Genomic DNA, 15667 nt, shown 5'->3' on the forward strand with positions numbered 1-15667 from the left:
TAGGGTCACACCGAGGTGCTCTGCCGCTTTTTAAATACTCTTTAGAGGTTTATTTTTCCTACAGAAGGGGTGACTAAATTTCTTGGAAGAACTGAAACCCGTAACATGCGACTAGCGACTACATTGACTTTTGTTTCGATTCAGGATCATAACCTACAGTGACAAGTCGATTGATAATTAAATCTGGTCCGTCTCCACAGCACGCCAAGAATTTTCACAGGTCTCTTCGCGGACACGCTTTTGGAATGAATGGCGAAAGCATTCGCGAACCCCATCTTGCACTAACCTTTGTCATCCCAAGGTACCTACTCGTGTGAAATTCTAAACCGTGGTGTCTGAAACTTTTATTGAAGCTTCCCTTCTGTCGTCTTGAATCCCCCAATTTTTTCAACAACTGAATACATCAGCTCAACAGGGCGCCCTATACGTTGATTAAACAATTTCCACCATTTGCAAATAGTTGACTTAGAGGGGCAATCACCGCCCTATACAGCCAACACTTCTTCAAGAATAATTTTTGGAGCTTCCTTGTTTTTAAGGAATTTTATAACAGCCCGGTAGTCGATTTTATTTTGATTTTTGATTAAATCATTGCATCTAACAGTAGCTTTAAGTTAGTATATGTAGCGAATATTCCAGAAATCCCGAAAGACATCGAAGCGCTATGAAATGTTAGCCATCGGAAGTCTTCATTAGTAAAGTACTTAGATTCTAAAAAACAGAGGTCCATCAAATATATTTTCCAGCCTAAGGCCCACCTCAATTCTAAGTATTGATGACTTTTTTAGTGAATCCGGGGTCTAAATTAAGAATGTGCAATGGATAAAGTTGTGTAATCCATCTAAATCCTATCTAAATTCGGTGCGAAAGTTTTTTTTATTTTCCAACCTAATTTGCTATAAAATTTAGTACAACAGTAGTTTTTGAATTCCTTTTCCTTATGTTAAAAAACATATACAGTGCCTAAATTTTAATTTTGAATATACAAATCTCCTATGTTCAGTCAGTATTTAAACAATGGTTCAGTTCTTAAGGCTGATCCGACACCCACGTCATGATTACGTTTTACAACAAATTGCGTTTACCAAGAAGTGTAATTACTCAACGATTTATGAGTATATTGAATTTTTGCCATCCCTGTATAAAGAATGGGTGGTACTAGGTTCCTACAGACTTACATTTTTGAACATTGGTTTAGGTTTGATGTAAATATGTGTTGGAAAAGACCAACATTGATGAATATAATTATGCTGAAGTTTCGAGTCATAGGTAATTAAAATAATTCAAAAAAATCTAACATCCCTTTATATGTTTTCTTTCGGATGCATAGAAAAATGTGGTAATCTATGTGTTATGTTAGTTACCAATGCCACTACCATTCGTTTATAAATACAATGCTACTACGAAACCCTTGCAATCTTCCAAATTGAGCCAAAGTCAACGCATTGATATGCCTGACAGTTATGCAACCCACTTTACACACAAATGTGACGACAGAAACTTAGTAGTTTAGTTATTAAGGATCCTCAGATCCGTTATAGATTTGTATTGTCGTCCGTCTGTCCGTCTGTGTGTGCTCTAACTCTTTTTTAAAAGTGACCGCTTGTGTTGAAATTTTGTGTACATTATTTTATTAAGAATTCTGAATATATATATTCAGATATTGACGTTTATTGAAAAACATTTATATATGTATATGGAATGCTTGCTATGCTTTTCGTTTAAGAGGAATGTTGAAAGAATATTGACACTGATGATTAATGTGTTTATTGATTAAAAATACAAGTAAAGTAAATTCATTCTCATTTTGAGTTGGAATTGATACGGAGCGCCCATGTAGGTAAGTACTATAAATAAGAACAATTACGAAAAGTAATATCAGCGAAAGGACTTACTTGTTATTTCGAAGTAGGTTCAATAAACAAACGAAGGCGATAAACGATGGTGGCTGGCGATAGTTGCCTTTTTCGGTTGCGATAACGTAGCTTGTTGGTTGATCAAAACGACGAAGGCTTTCAAATTATACTCGATGAAATGACATACTGCTTTTTAACAGTCATGCTCATTGTTGGCGATTGTACGGCGACATCTTGTATTTGATTGCAGGAGTAACTAAAGGGACGAATTCTATTTTGGGGACACAACAGATATTTCTATCAATTCGTGATCATTTGAAAAACTGATTTAGGTCCGGGTATATAGGACAACCTTCGCCTGGTGAACGCTTAGTGCACCTCTTCTAAAAGCATTGAATAAAATATACAGCTTTGAACGAAAATTTTTAAGGTTTAGTCAAGACTTTCTATTAAAGTAAGTATACACTGATAGAAGTAAGAAAAATTACTTTATCTTAAGATCTTTAGTGGACAAACTACCTGAAAATATAACAGACTACACATCTCATGCCTCTAAAGTTCAGAGGGAATCGGCTTATTTTATATCGATAGAAACAGAAATATTAGTCGCGCCAGGGCCAGGAAAGAATGCCGGTCACAGAACACTTGACACTAGTCTACCATCTTATGTTTTTCATAGTAAACCATACGATTATAGACCAGCATCAAGTTTGCTGTGATCGTCATTCCTTCCTCGCCAGACTTTTATGTCTGGGAGATTACAGCCCGAAGAGCTATCAGAAGTGAGAATGATTACGCTACTTTCATTATATTAAGAGGCCCCCAAAAAATCCTATCCTCGCACAAATTTTGGGAAGCTCGCTTTTAGATGTGACCACACTTAAAAATGAATTTTTCTCAACCATTGTCACCAAAACTTATTTTCAATTACAAACAACAACTACAAATCAGTAAAAAGTACCTGGTAAAATAACTTGCCAGTTTTGATCATAGATGCCTTGTTTAGAATTGTCTTGTCAGTTTTTGAAGTACAATACAATATTGACGTCTCTACATTTGATCATGTGAGATGATTCATATTAATTGCATTTTTGCAGTAAATAGGTATTTATACTTAATGTTACTTAACGTCTTTAAAGTCTTCTTTCTAGAAATGATTGAAATGATTGCAGAGATCCGGCGAGAAGCTTGGGTATGGCTACCGATAATACAAACAATGGCGACCTTTGTGCTTGTTGTATTCAATGTGTTTTTAATAAGATATCACATCTACACAACACCAAGTTACCCAATATTGTCACCACACAGGGCAGAAGTAATCCTAGAAGATCAACAGTGGCAGTGGAAAAAAGGGGAAGAAGAAACGACATCAACATCGACACCATCCCCAAAACCCGAAGCACCACGCCTACACTTTCTACCAGCTAATGAAGATATTTGCACGACTATTGAACCTTTGATTTGTTCAGTTAAAAACTTGCGACTCGTCGTTCTGATTCCATCACCTCCATCTCGGGAAGGTGCTCGTCTGGCTATACGAAATACGTGGGGCCATTTCGCAGCCCAACGTGACGTCGTATTGTATTGTTGTTTAATTGGCAAAGTGGCGAATAAACAGTTACAACAACAAATTGAAAACGAGCGCAAAACCTATAATGATATCTTACAATTAAAATTCTTAGATTCACAGGCAAATTCTATACTTAAAACCATAGCGCTCTTAAAATGGGTAGGAGATTATTGCTCCCAAGCTGATTATCTGCTTAAAACTGAAGACAATGTTTTTATAAATATGCCCCGATTATTCACCTACATGTCGTCACGTGATCCAACAAAAAATGCCATTTACGGAAGGGTACACAAAAATTGGAAAACTGTTCGTAATGTGAAATCCTACTATTACCTCCCAAAATCCGAATACAAGCCAGCTATGCTTCCGAGATTTATCTTCGGAGGAACCTATTTGATGCCAGCCCGATTGGCCAAGTATATATACTATTACTCTCTGAATCGTAGATTAATCAGACTAGCTGACTTGTTTGTAACAGGTGTAATGGCCGAGCATTTAAAAATTGAGCGTCTCAACAATCGTCTTTTTCACTTTCCTCCCAAGGGCATAACTTCGTGCACTATCCAGAATTCTATTAGTATTCGCCAGGTTACGGAAGAAAAACAATTTCTTTTTTGGAAGGAGAGCTTTTATGGTAACAAAAGCTGTAAAAAATTATAAAGAAGTTCTTCTTTGTGCTTTTTCAGTTTGTATTCCATTCATTGTATAACGGTTATAGTAGGTATAGGTTCAAGTCCATTTCTGTATTATGAAATAAATAAACTAAAGTAATAATAAAAATCCCTTTCGGCTCTGCCGATCAGGTGTAGGTAGGTTTATTTCCGCCATTTTGTTCCAATATGGCGGATGGACTCTCAAGTAAGCGCTCAGTTCTGAACAAAAGCTATAAAGATGACAAATTTCCGAAAATTTAGTTGCTTCATCCCAAGAGGAAGACGTAACAGAGGATGAGACTATGGGACCCTTCATTTGAAACAAGAGTCAAGAGTTAATGCAATTGGTTCTTAAAAGGGCTCCGCTATACAAAAGTGCGAAGACGCAATTTTCTCAAAGAAGTTGTGGCCACTCTTCTCTGGGATGCTGAGAAAACACTATGAATTGTACTGTACATGTCAAAATGCTCTACTAAAATACAATTCAGAACCATCCACAACGGCAGAGTGCATAATAAAGACCACATTGTCGAAGAAATAGTTAAGGAATGAAGCAAGAACATAGAACATCCTATTTACAATTCCAATCTGATCCCTGTGACAATTGTTTTATCCAAAACTCAAAATACGCTTACGAAGGGGAGGATTTTGGTCTAATGGCGACTTTGAAAATGCTGTGGAGTCGTATATTGCAAAATATCGCAAATTTTTGTTTCGGTTGCATAGAAAAACATTGAAATAATCGTGTAATATTAATAGTAGGGGAGCTAACACGAAATCCACTGAACGAGAATGATCAAAATTTTAACCGATGGTGTTCCATTTTGCCCTATCAGAGTATGCTAAAATCGATCGCCTCAGGTCATACGACTTAAGGCGCTGCGGGTACTTCTTGTGGTACCAATTCTGAAAGGTTGTTTTTCGAAAAAATAAGTTATACACCAAATGAAAACGTTGATAATAGCTCTTAAAAAAATATTTAAAAAAATCCCGCGCATTTGATAACTCCGTAAAAAAACAATTCTTAGTCGGTTTTTCACGAACTTTCTACGGATATAACTAGGTTACGGTTGGACGAATGAAGCTGTTTTTTTTTACAGACTGATGATAGGTACTACTAATGACTTAACGGTGTTTCGTTTTTAAATTTTTTCTCTAATTACAAGATTATCTTATTATCTTAACATTATAAGATATCTTATAATTAGAGAAAAAATGTAAAAAAGAAACACTCTCATAGTCATTGGCTGTACCTCTCATTAGTCTGTAAAAAAAATCAGCTTCATTTTTCCAACGGTACCCTAGTTATATCCGTAGAAAGTTCGTGAAAAACCGACTAAGAATTGTTTTTTTACGGAGTTATCAAATGTGCGCGATTTTTTAAAATATTTTTTTAAGAGCTATTATCAACGTTTTCATTTGGTGTATAACTTATTTTCTCGAAAAACAACCTTTCAGAATTGGTACCACAAGAAGTACCCGCAGCGCCTTAAGTCGTATGACCTGAGGCGGCAGACGATCGATTTGAGCATACTCTGATAGGGCAAAATGGAACTCCATCGGTTAAAATTTTGATCATTCTCGTTCAGTGGATTTCGTGCTAGCTCCCCTACTATAAAGGGTTTTACGTTGAAAAATAAAATGTTGTTTGTCCTTTTCATGGTTAGGTAGATAAATATCAAACTCTCCTCGTATTTAAGGAAGGAATCTTCGGGGAACGATTGGACTGCTAAGGTGAAATATGTAAATATGAGTTACCTTGATTTCAGTCATCATAGCACAGACTTTTTCATTATCCAAATGATAATATGCATGTTTGCAACAATTTTAATTCATAAATACAAAATCCATGGAGAATACTGCACCCCTGCTGCATATAAAGTGGTGTACTTAATTACTGGATTGCAATTAGAAGATAGCAACAGTGGTTGGCCACACGTCATAATAACTAACGTATTCCTTATCACATCTCATTCAAATAATGGAATTAATAGAATTAAAACAGAGACAGAGTTTTGGTTTAGCTTTCGTAAAGTGAGCATCGCATGAACAGTTTTTCTGTCGGTTACTGCGTGTGAATTATTCAGGTGACAAACAACAGTTGTGTACAGCCTTGACTACAAGGGCAGCTTATAGTAAAAATTAACGTTTCCGAAACCGTAATTATGCAAGACAAAATACAAGACCCCCAAGATAATAAAGTTTTGTGTTCATCAGCCATCAAAATAATGCCCAAAACAGTTTTTCCCAAAAAATACCACGCAATTATAATTCATGCAGAGGATGTTCGAACTGATCGACTATGTTTAAGCAATTGGTGGTATTATTGACACGAAAAACATTTCCTTTGGACCAATGATATATAACAAAATCTGCATATACAAAAAAAAAATATACACAAAGCTGAGCTTGTCGACTCTCTCATTAATCAATGCCCTAGTATCATTATAGCTGGTAAAAACTATGCTATTAGTAGTATCACAAACCAAACGAGTCGCCATCTCCAACTTCAGTTCATCCATACGACCATACCACACGACATTGCTGAAGACACAATTAAAAATCTTGGCCTAAAACTCGCGTCTCCTGTTTCCTTTCTGAAGGTTTGTTTTCCCAGCGATGACTATATGGTCACATCTTGAACTTCTGCAAACAGGTCTACATACTTCCTCCGGTCGAAGATTTCGAGCTACAGACATCTACAGTTATCTCGTACTGCATTGTTTCTCTCCTCTACTGTAGAGGAGAGAAACAATGCAGTACGAACCTGTAACAGACCAGATGGAGTGTTTTATCTGTAAGCAACCAAGACACATAGCTAACAAATGTACTAAGACTACATTACATACACTACATACAATCAACGTCCCAACTATATCTGGTACCCTACATCAAAAAAGCAGCGAAAATCAATAATCAAGCATAATTTTTTTTATTTTCAGTTTATTAAGTGTTAAGACACAAAAACTTAACTTATACAAACGTTACCTCTGAACAAGGAACATAATATTGCTGTTTATAACTTAAGATACCTGTGCAGTAGCAAAGATAAAGTAACAACACTACTTAGGTATAAATAACCCACTGTAACATAAAAACTATGTAAAATAGTTGCTTAAAGTATAAAAAAGATAAACTTTGCAGATAAAACCAAGACTATGCTATTTTAATGTTACAAAATGTCATGTAGCTACAATTGCATTTTACTACCCTGTTTCACGTAGGAAATCAGAAAGAAAAAGGCACACTGTAAATGAACGTAGAACCCCCCACCCTCCATTTACAACCTAATTATACTCCTCGACTCTACGCACATAAGGTATGTTCCAAATCCATATAATCCCGTGTTAATTATACCAAATACCTAGACAAAAGAATCGAATTACTAGGTGTACCTAGAGAGTTTACACATAACTTACCCCCGCCGCTGTATTGGTACCTCGATCTGGGAAGGAACTACCGGACCAAACCACTAATTGGATAGTAAACGCTATCATATACCTAACATACGGCCCATATACTCGTTGTAATTAGTTCCTGAAAATAAATCTTTAGATAAATATTTAGTAATTAGCTGTTGTAATTAGCACTAGATGTGGATATGATGGCTGTGCCAAAGAAAATTATGATACCTACCACATAAAAATGATCACATACAGTATAGAAGAATGTGCGATATCAAAGATCAAAAGTTTTTTGTTTAGAAAAGTATTGTGGAAACTAAGGGCATGCCGAAGAAACTAATGAAAACTTTGTTAAATAATTAGATCATATAGACATAGATATAGTCTCCCATTTACTTTCAATAAGAAGTATATCTGTGCCAACATCACTAACAAAGACGGACCTATGTAGAACACCGCACATGCGCAATAGCATTTTGATACACGAGACTACCAAGAATTTAAAATGTGTCCAGTGTGACTATGCAACGAATGATAAATGTAATTATAAAACACATTTATTAACATGCAACGATCTAAATTGTGCCAAGTGACAACGACAACACCGTAAACCCCTTTATGTTATAAGGAAATAACACACCACACGCCAGTAAAATGCTGGGAATGTCACTCAGTGAGCAGGATCCGTATTCGACTGTTGGCTCTGACATGTGTGGGCACACATTTAGTGGCTGTACTCTGTAGGCTATATGGCTATGGAATATATATGATAATTGATAAGGCTGTCCAACTATGAAGTATTTAGACAATGGCATATATAACTTAATGTTTAATAGTAGGTACTGAAGTATATACTTATTCACAACTGTACCATTATTTAAATAGTAAATAGCTAACATTACGCCATGGGATCTTCTTCTACGATTTTCTTACTTTTATCTTACGAATAAACATAAACATAACTAGCACTGATGGGGTAGAGATAAAAGTTACAACTACTCCCTCAGTTTTCAAGATATTATTTTCGGTTTTTTTCCCTTAGATGTTAACATCCTTTTTACACTCCATACGGTTTATAAAAACCGCTCATAAGGTGGAGAAGTTTTTTGCTTACACGCTAAAAAGGTAATCATCCGCTTTACGACCTGATAGGTTCCAACCCCTTAGGGATACATTTTTAGCGTATTTTCCTCAAAGTGAAAAATCTCTATTGGCTGCACTTCGTCGCCCGTCCGTCCTTCAGACGTACTCCTTCTAACATCACTGAACCGATTTGGGCGATATAGGGCTCATTTGAAAGGGCTTGGTGCAAGTATTCCGTAAATATTTATGCGCATGCGCAGTGTCAAAAATTTGATTTAACGCATGTGCAATGCTAACTTTGTTATTTATGAACATATTTAAATGAAACTTTATATGTAAACACTACGAATATAAGTAAAATTAACGACGTTATCAAAATCTTGTTTTGCGCATGCGCAATGCCAACGTTCTTATTTCTGAAAGCAGTTAAATGAAATACCTATCATATGTAGGCACATTGAATGAAACTAAAACTAATATCTACCGGTTAGCTTAAAAATTACTGTTTACGCATGCTGTATGATTTATTTATGAAGGTATTCCATGAAATTTCTAATGTAGGCAATGCGTAATGCTATTTACGAAAGCATTTAAATAAGTTTCATATGTAAACGCTTCGAATAAAGGTAAAACTAATGCTCATATCAAAACTTGTTTGTATTTATATACGCTCCACTATTTTTCATTACTGTATAGACTTCGACGATAGGCAGCTCATTTGGAAGAGAGTGGGGTAAGGATCTCGTGCTTACCGGCTTTTTTTCCGGTTCTTTACGAGGAAAATACGCTCTGGTGATTTATGTTTGCATAATAACTTTTTAACTTGTTTTCTACTGGTAGTTGGGAGATCTGTCATGTTTTAACCAAATCATTCAAATAACAGAATAAAACAGAGACTTAACTTATATACCTATTTATTTGTTACTAATATTTTTTTACTTATACAAACGTTACCTTTACATTGCTGTTATATTACACAACTCAAATTTAACTTAAAATATCTGTGCAGTAGCAAAGATAACTATAAATAACCTATTGTAACATAAAAACTATGTAAAATAGTTGCTTAATTTTTTTAAGGTATAAAAAAAGATAAACTTTGCAGATAAAACAATGACTATGCAATATTAATGTTACAAAATGTCATATGAATAAAGTTACCACTTTACAAAGTGTCTGGCATTTTACAAACAATATAACAAATAAATATTCAGATCAAACTATTCACAGTGTGACTCTTTTATCACCTACAATTTCGCGGTGTGCAATTGTATTTTGCTGCCCTGTTTCACGTAGGAAATGATTAATATCAAAGTGCTGTTCAATTTGGAAGAAAAAAGACACACTGTAAATGAACGTAGAACCTTCCTCCGCTTACAACCTAACTTATACTCCTCGACTCTACATATAAAAGGTATGTCCCAAATCCATACAATCCCGTGTTAATTATACCAAATACCTAGACAAAATAATCGAATTACTAGATGTAGAGAGTTACACATAACTTCCCCCCGCCGCTATATTGGCACCTCGATCTGGGAACCAGCTACTGGACCAAATCGCTAATTGGATAATAAACGCTATTAGATAGCATACGGCCCATATACCCGTTGTGATTAATTCCTAAAAATAGATTATTTAGATAAACAATTCGATGTAATTAGCACTTAATAAATGAAATCTTGGTATGATGAATGTACCAAAGCAAATTTTGGTACCAAATAACAATAATTAATTATATAGTATCTATACATCAAAAATACCAGTATTGTGGAACTGAGTATATGTCAAAGAAACAAATGAAAACTTCCTCATGGCCATAAACACAATGTTTTGTTAAATATAACTCAAGGCTGTGTATAATTTAATGTTAAATAGTACCGAAGTATATACTAGCATTAGTAAAAATAGTTCTACTACGCCCTCAGATCTTCTACTAGGATTTTCTCATTTTTATCTTATCAATATGCAAATATACTTACGCTCATAAGCACGTTGATCGGAAATTTCGCTAAAGCCTCTCGCAGACTAATCAAGTAAGCAACTACCATTAAAAGTGTAAAGATGAAGCTCATAACTGCTACGAACATGAAGAAATGTGTCGCTTTCTCGAACCTTGTATTCGCACATGACATACATATGATACCGCATACCTGCAAAGAAAAGTATATATCACTAATAATATTCAAGAAACGAATTAAATATATAGATTTAAGGATAACAAACCATCCGAATTAAATAATAGGTGCAGTGAAAGTTTTTACTGTTACCATTGAATTATTCAATGCTGTTACTGACTGAGATGCTCAAAATCCGCAACGTAAAACAATAAGAAAAAGTTAGTTTTTTAATAACCCTTTGTTACAATTTCAAGCTCTGTTTGAATGATTTTCAGATTTCAAAAGCTGTCCTCCGTTAAAAATAGAAGCATCTTCTGCTTCCCGTTACTTCAAAGCAATCACGTTTCCTCTTAGTCAAACTCATTAGAATCGGAAATGATGCACATCTACCTACAAGCCCAGTGGCATTTCCGCTTTTTGGCAATCGGTTGCGTTCCCCCCACATCGACTCCCTGGCATACATTACCGCACCCGTAAATACGCCATGAGGTCGTCCACCTGCCGTATTACTTTGGCTTACCAAAACATCTACGTCCAAAACGAAATCGATCGTTAATTGTTAACAATTTTCAATTAAATATAGATGAGAACATGTCTGGCGAAGACCAATAATCTTCCGCGTATGAAATAAATAATAATGTAGTCGAACAGGTGTAACGGAACGTTTTAGTTCAAGGTTGCATGAGTTGAAGTAACAGGTATACACGGCTCGATTGAATTCCTTTACAAAATAAAAGGATGTAGGTCAAGCTTTTAAAGACTGCCTCCATTGCTTGCTGGATGAATTGCGTTATTGCAGTAGAAATTACCACACACTGCCTACAATATACTCAATTGCAGAAGAGGTGGATTGTTTAATCCCCCATATATCTATAAATCACAAACCCAAACATTTTCAAAGAAAGTCAAATGAGAGTGTCAGCTGTGATTAAAAGTTTTAATTGTTATGTAACATTATCCTGAGAAAATTTGGCATTACATGAATTCCCATTGTAAAAATAATTGGTGCTTACACTAACGCTATTGTAATACATAATAATGGTAGAGCTTTCAGTGCCAGTAAGTATTTTAATATTGGAACGAGAATATTTCCAGCGCCTTTTCTAAATTTTAAGTGTTTCCTTTTTTTACGCTAATAACTATTTCAATGTTCGCAGAGCGATTTTAAGACTTGCTGATTATTAGGACGCTTTAAACTAAAGCATTAAAGCCATGAAGAACAAGGAAGGAAGAACACATATACTCCCACACTCAACACTGTACCTATAGTACAGAGAACATAGGACAATGCAATTCATAGGAGCTTTTAATTTGAATGCTAATTGTCATAATTTCCAAGTTGAAATGTCCTTTTAATGCTTTTGCCCATTGATAATTAACAATTCTAGAAGTTGACGAGATGGGTAGAGGATCGAAGGAAGAAAAGCGAGGTGTGCGTTTTCCGACAGCTGAAGGAGTGAAACCGATTAAAACTCATCGCAGAATGGCTGCTATGTATGGTGACAACAGTTTCAGCTACATTACAGTCAAAATGTGGTCGGCACGGTTCTGGAGAGGATACAAGTCCTTACGACAATGCGCTACCAGGACAATCCAATGTAATCATTGCGGAGGAGTACATCACAGAGGACTAGATTGCCATCATGGTTAATATGTCGCCGTGCGATTTCCACGTTTTTGGAAGAAGCACTCGAAAGGTCGCCGTTTCATGTCGAACGTTAAGGTGCAGAACCAGGGGTGTGATTACTCCCAAGAAAATTCTGGGACCGGGGCGCAGGTGCACGGGCGAGATTTGTGCTAGTCACCGCAAATTTTGTTGTTGTGCCTCCGAGTCCATTTCGTTTGTTTGTGCGTAGATGACACAGTTTGCTGCAGTTTATGTGGAGTTACGTAAGTTTGTGCTTTAAACTCGGTAATTCTGACCTGGGTGGCCCTCACGCTCGCCTATATTTTACGCACGATGTCCGAAATGGGCGCAAATTTGATAATGAAAGTGTATTGGCGTCCACCTTGCGTGATGCGTTGGGAACGTATACCATCCGTCCAATACATTGCAAGAGAGATTGGCCACTTGGTGGACAATTTTAGTCTAAGATATGCCGTATCGAGGACCTTAAATACATGCTGGATTAGAGGACGCCCGGCTAACTAACCATGTATTTCATGTACTTAATGTAAGAAACTTCGGAAGCTATTTTTCACAAATGGGAAAGGAGAGTGGAGTTGCTTTTAAATCTGTTTGAGTTGGCTTCTTTTAAGCATAACAAAAATGTGGTAGGTATTAGATTAACGTCAGATTTAAATTATTCAAATGCAAGAGTTACTTTCTCGGATTGTTTATTTTTGTATATTGTAGATCTGATGTGTGTTTAGCGTTCTCCTACAGTTCCTTCCTTCCTTTCTTCAGATTTTCCACCTATATTTACCCTCTGTGAACAATAATTCGGAAGTTTCTTGGGCTCGGTTCATTTGTCAGCTGAGTTCTAGGGGAGCCCGGCATGCCTTTGGCTTTATATGCATTCTGTAAGCTAGTCGTATACAATGTAGGGAATCCGGCCATTGTCGAGTGCAAGGTTTGTATTAATACGATGAGGTGTTCCAAGTTCGTGTTTCTTCCGTTCTTAGCGCGGGAACTGTCGACTTGGTTACATCACAGAGATATTCGAACTTAAGTTTTGACATCACGGTGTCTCGTCCAGACGTTCCTAATCGCCTTTTGATAATACCCTCTTCAGAGTTCCGACACTCCGTTCTCAAGATAATTATCTGATCTCCAGAAGACGTTGAAGAGGAGGGCAGTAGTTGGTCAAGGGTGCCTTGGTGTGCACTGTTCTGTTATCTCAGTGTAAGGTGGTATCTGCTGTAAGCATTCCAATCTGTTACATCTACTATATCACACTAAGAAGACCATAACCACAACACTGCCATTTACTCCATTTGGATTGAAGGTTGTTGAATAGGTATACAAAAAATATGTCGCGTCACACTTACCTAATTGATATATTATGATTGGTAAAAGGGGGAAATTGTAAGGCACTAAAAATGTCTAAGAATGTTAGAAGGGCGTCATGCTTGATTTCCATATATAAAATATACCCTCCTTCTTTTCTAAGGAATACATATTATGTATACCCTTGGCCACATGATTAAAAATCCAATCACACGAAAGCTGTAATCGAATAAAGATCGTCTTTACTTTACGTCTGTGTTTTATTGCAACTACCTCATTAACTCATTAATAGCAGTAACAATCTTCTGATTTGAGGATTTATTTTATATCGCTAATATTAACAGTACTTGGAAGAAAGACTAATTACTCTTCATCAATCAAAGTATAAAATTCTCATCGATGCACCTTTTATAACTGAATAACTGATTTTTGCGCCAGGCGTAATAAGTAAATTGAATTGAATAACTGACAGCACTTGTGGCCAATAAATAAGCTAAGAAGATGGTACATGCAAGTATGAGGAAACAATACCGTCTGTTAACACTTAACGGTATTTGGCACACATGCAAGGTATAAAATCGAAGATAACCACAGCTAGCAAGTACCTACTAACGGTTTAGTTGCCTTAACCTTATTTAATTTATATCCCGCGAACGAACTTCCATAGCCGTTTAAGGACTACGATGAGTGATGACGTACCTACTATAAATGTAATTACGAACCAATTACAGATTAGCACGTTTTCTAAATGACCGCAGCCGTATCAGATCAGAACGTCTTGAATCTTTACATATAAAACGCACCCACGCTACAATGAAAAATGGTACCCAGTTACCGCGCCGACTGTAGGTGTGATGAGGTGTAGTGCTGGATAATGTGATTTACGTCACTTTTACAGCAAAATCGTACTCCCACAGAACAAAGCTAATCATCATACCTTAAATGGTGTCCTAGAACTTTCACAAGCGTTTAAGGCAGAATATCTTTTAGATAGTAAGCGAGTAATGTGTAATCCACAACAAAATGAGGAAAATTAGTCAGACGTTGTGTAATCAAACCACATTCTGCATCCGTTACATTATTTTACGTTAAATCTATCAATATGGAACGATAATTGAAGATGAAACCGAAATTGGAACAAATATAGGATCGTTCAGCTATGACATGTCTGAAGCACTCCCAAATTGGTTTGCTACTCTGTAATTAAAAAGGAATGGCTTAAAAATTCAATTATGACGTGTTGTACACAAGCATAAATAACTAATCAGCCGTTAAACAAATTCTACTATGACATAAGCAAGGCAATAAAAGAATAATTTATTGTGGACGTGTAAGTTTTGGTTGTAGTTTTTTCAAGCATGTCTGGATCACATCACGCTTTTAATGAATGGACAATGAACAGATGTACGTATAGGCGCACATTCACAATTTGACTATAAAAAATTGATTAAGTACAGAAAAGGCAAACTAAAAAATTCCTTTCGGCTCGGCCGAACAGGTGTACGTGGTTTCTTTCGGCCATTTCGTTCCAATATGGCGTAATTGGCTGATCCACGAACTAGACCGAGATATGTATGAGTTACAGTTTGATCGAAAGGTCTGAGATGAGAGTTCCATGGGAATAAAACTTTCCTTTAAAAATATTGGTCAAAGAGAATGAGGATTTAATAAATCACTTGAAGGGTTCTGGTCTTGATATTTTAAAGTTAACGTTTTGTTTATGATCATATTTATTGTTCTATCATTTTATTGTTTATATTGAGTGCTGATATTTGGAACCTACTACTAACTCGGTGTAGGCTTACTTATTTAAAAAAATTAAGCAAATTCTAACCCTCTTATCATGATTTTAAGGTAATATATGTTCATATGTGATCACTTTTACAACTGACTATCCTTTTATAATAATCTTCACCTAATTACGCTGAAATTCGAATCTTACCCCAAATGCAAATACATTGGTGAACTTAAATGGGAATCAGTTCATCAGCTGAAACTATAATATGAAGATAGTCCAATTAATTCCCTACT

At 36.0% G+C, this 15667-nt stretch overlaps 2 protein-coding genes and 1 long non-coding RNA gene across 3 annotated transcripts in view; 1 reads left to right on the plus strand and 2 right to left on the minus strand.

Moving 5' to 3' along the window:
* The first annotated feature begins 2876 nt into the window (after positions 1-2876).
* Positions 2877-4203, plus strand: LOC116175719 (beta-1,3-galactosyltransferase 1-like). The gene is made up of 2 exons (XM_031493978.1): positions 2877-2960; positions 3008-4203. Exon 2 carries the CDS (start codon positions 3010-3012, stop codon positions 4084-4086), a length of 1077 nt encoding a protein of 358 aa, XP_031349838.1. The 5' UTR covers positions 2877-2960; positions 3008-3009; the 3' UTR covers positions 4087-4203.
* A 3008-nt stretch (positions 4204-7211) lies between these two features.
* LOC116175720 lies at positions 7212-7617 on the minus strand. Its single transcript, XR_004146345.1, has 2 exons — positions 7499-7617; positions 7212-7443 (listed from the first exon to the last, which is right to left on the minus strand). It is a non-coding gene; the product is annotated as an uncharacterized LOC116175720 (long non-coding RNA).
* A 2260-nt stretch (positions 7618-9877) lies between these two features.
* LOC116175721 overlaps positions 9878-15667 on the minus strand; it is a 32417-nt gene continuing 26627 nt past the window's right edge. Inside the window, exons 2-4 of the mRNA XM_031493980.1 lie at positions 10549-10719; positions 10076-10189; positions 9878-10025 (exon numbers count right to left, since the gene is read on the minus strand). Coding sequence (XP_031349840.1) covers positions 9948-10025; positions 10076-10189; positions 10549-10719 — 363 coding nt within the window. The 3' untranslated portion in view covers positions 9878-9947. The remainder of the gene's footprint in view (positions 10026-10075; positions 10190-10548; positions 10720-15667) is intronic.

The sequence above is a fragment of the Photinus pyralis genome, unplaced genomic scaffold (genome assembly GCF_008802855.1).
Source record: "Photinus pyralis isolate 1611_PpyrPB1 unplaced genomic scaffold, Ppyr1.3 Ppyr1.4_LG7, whole genome shotgun sequence".
NCBI classification, from domain to species: domain Eukaryota; kingdom Metazoa; phylum Arthropoda; class Insecta; order Coleoptera; family Lampyridae; genus Photinus; species Photinus pyralis.

What these genes read in the sequence shown, in the direction of transcription:
- LOC116175719 (XM_031493978.1), top strand. Translation starts at nt 3,010, where the DNA reads ATGATTGAAATGATTGCAGAGATCCGGCGAGAAGCTTGGGTATGGCTA.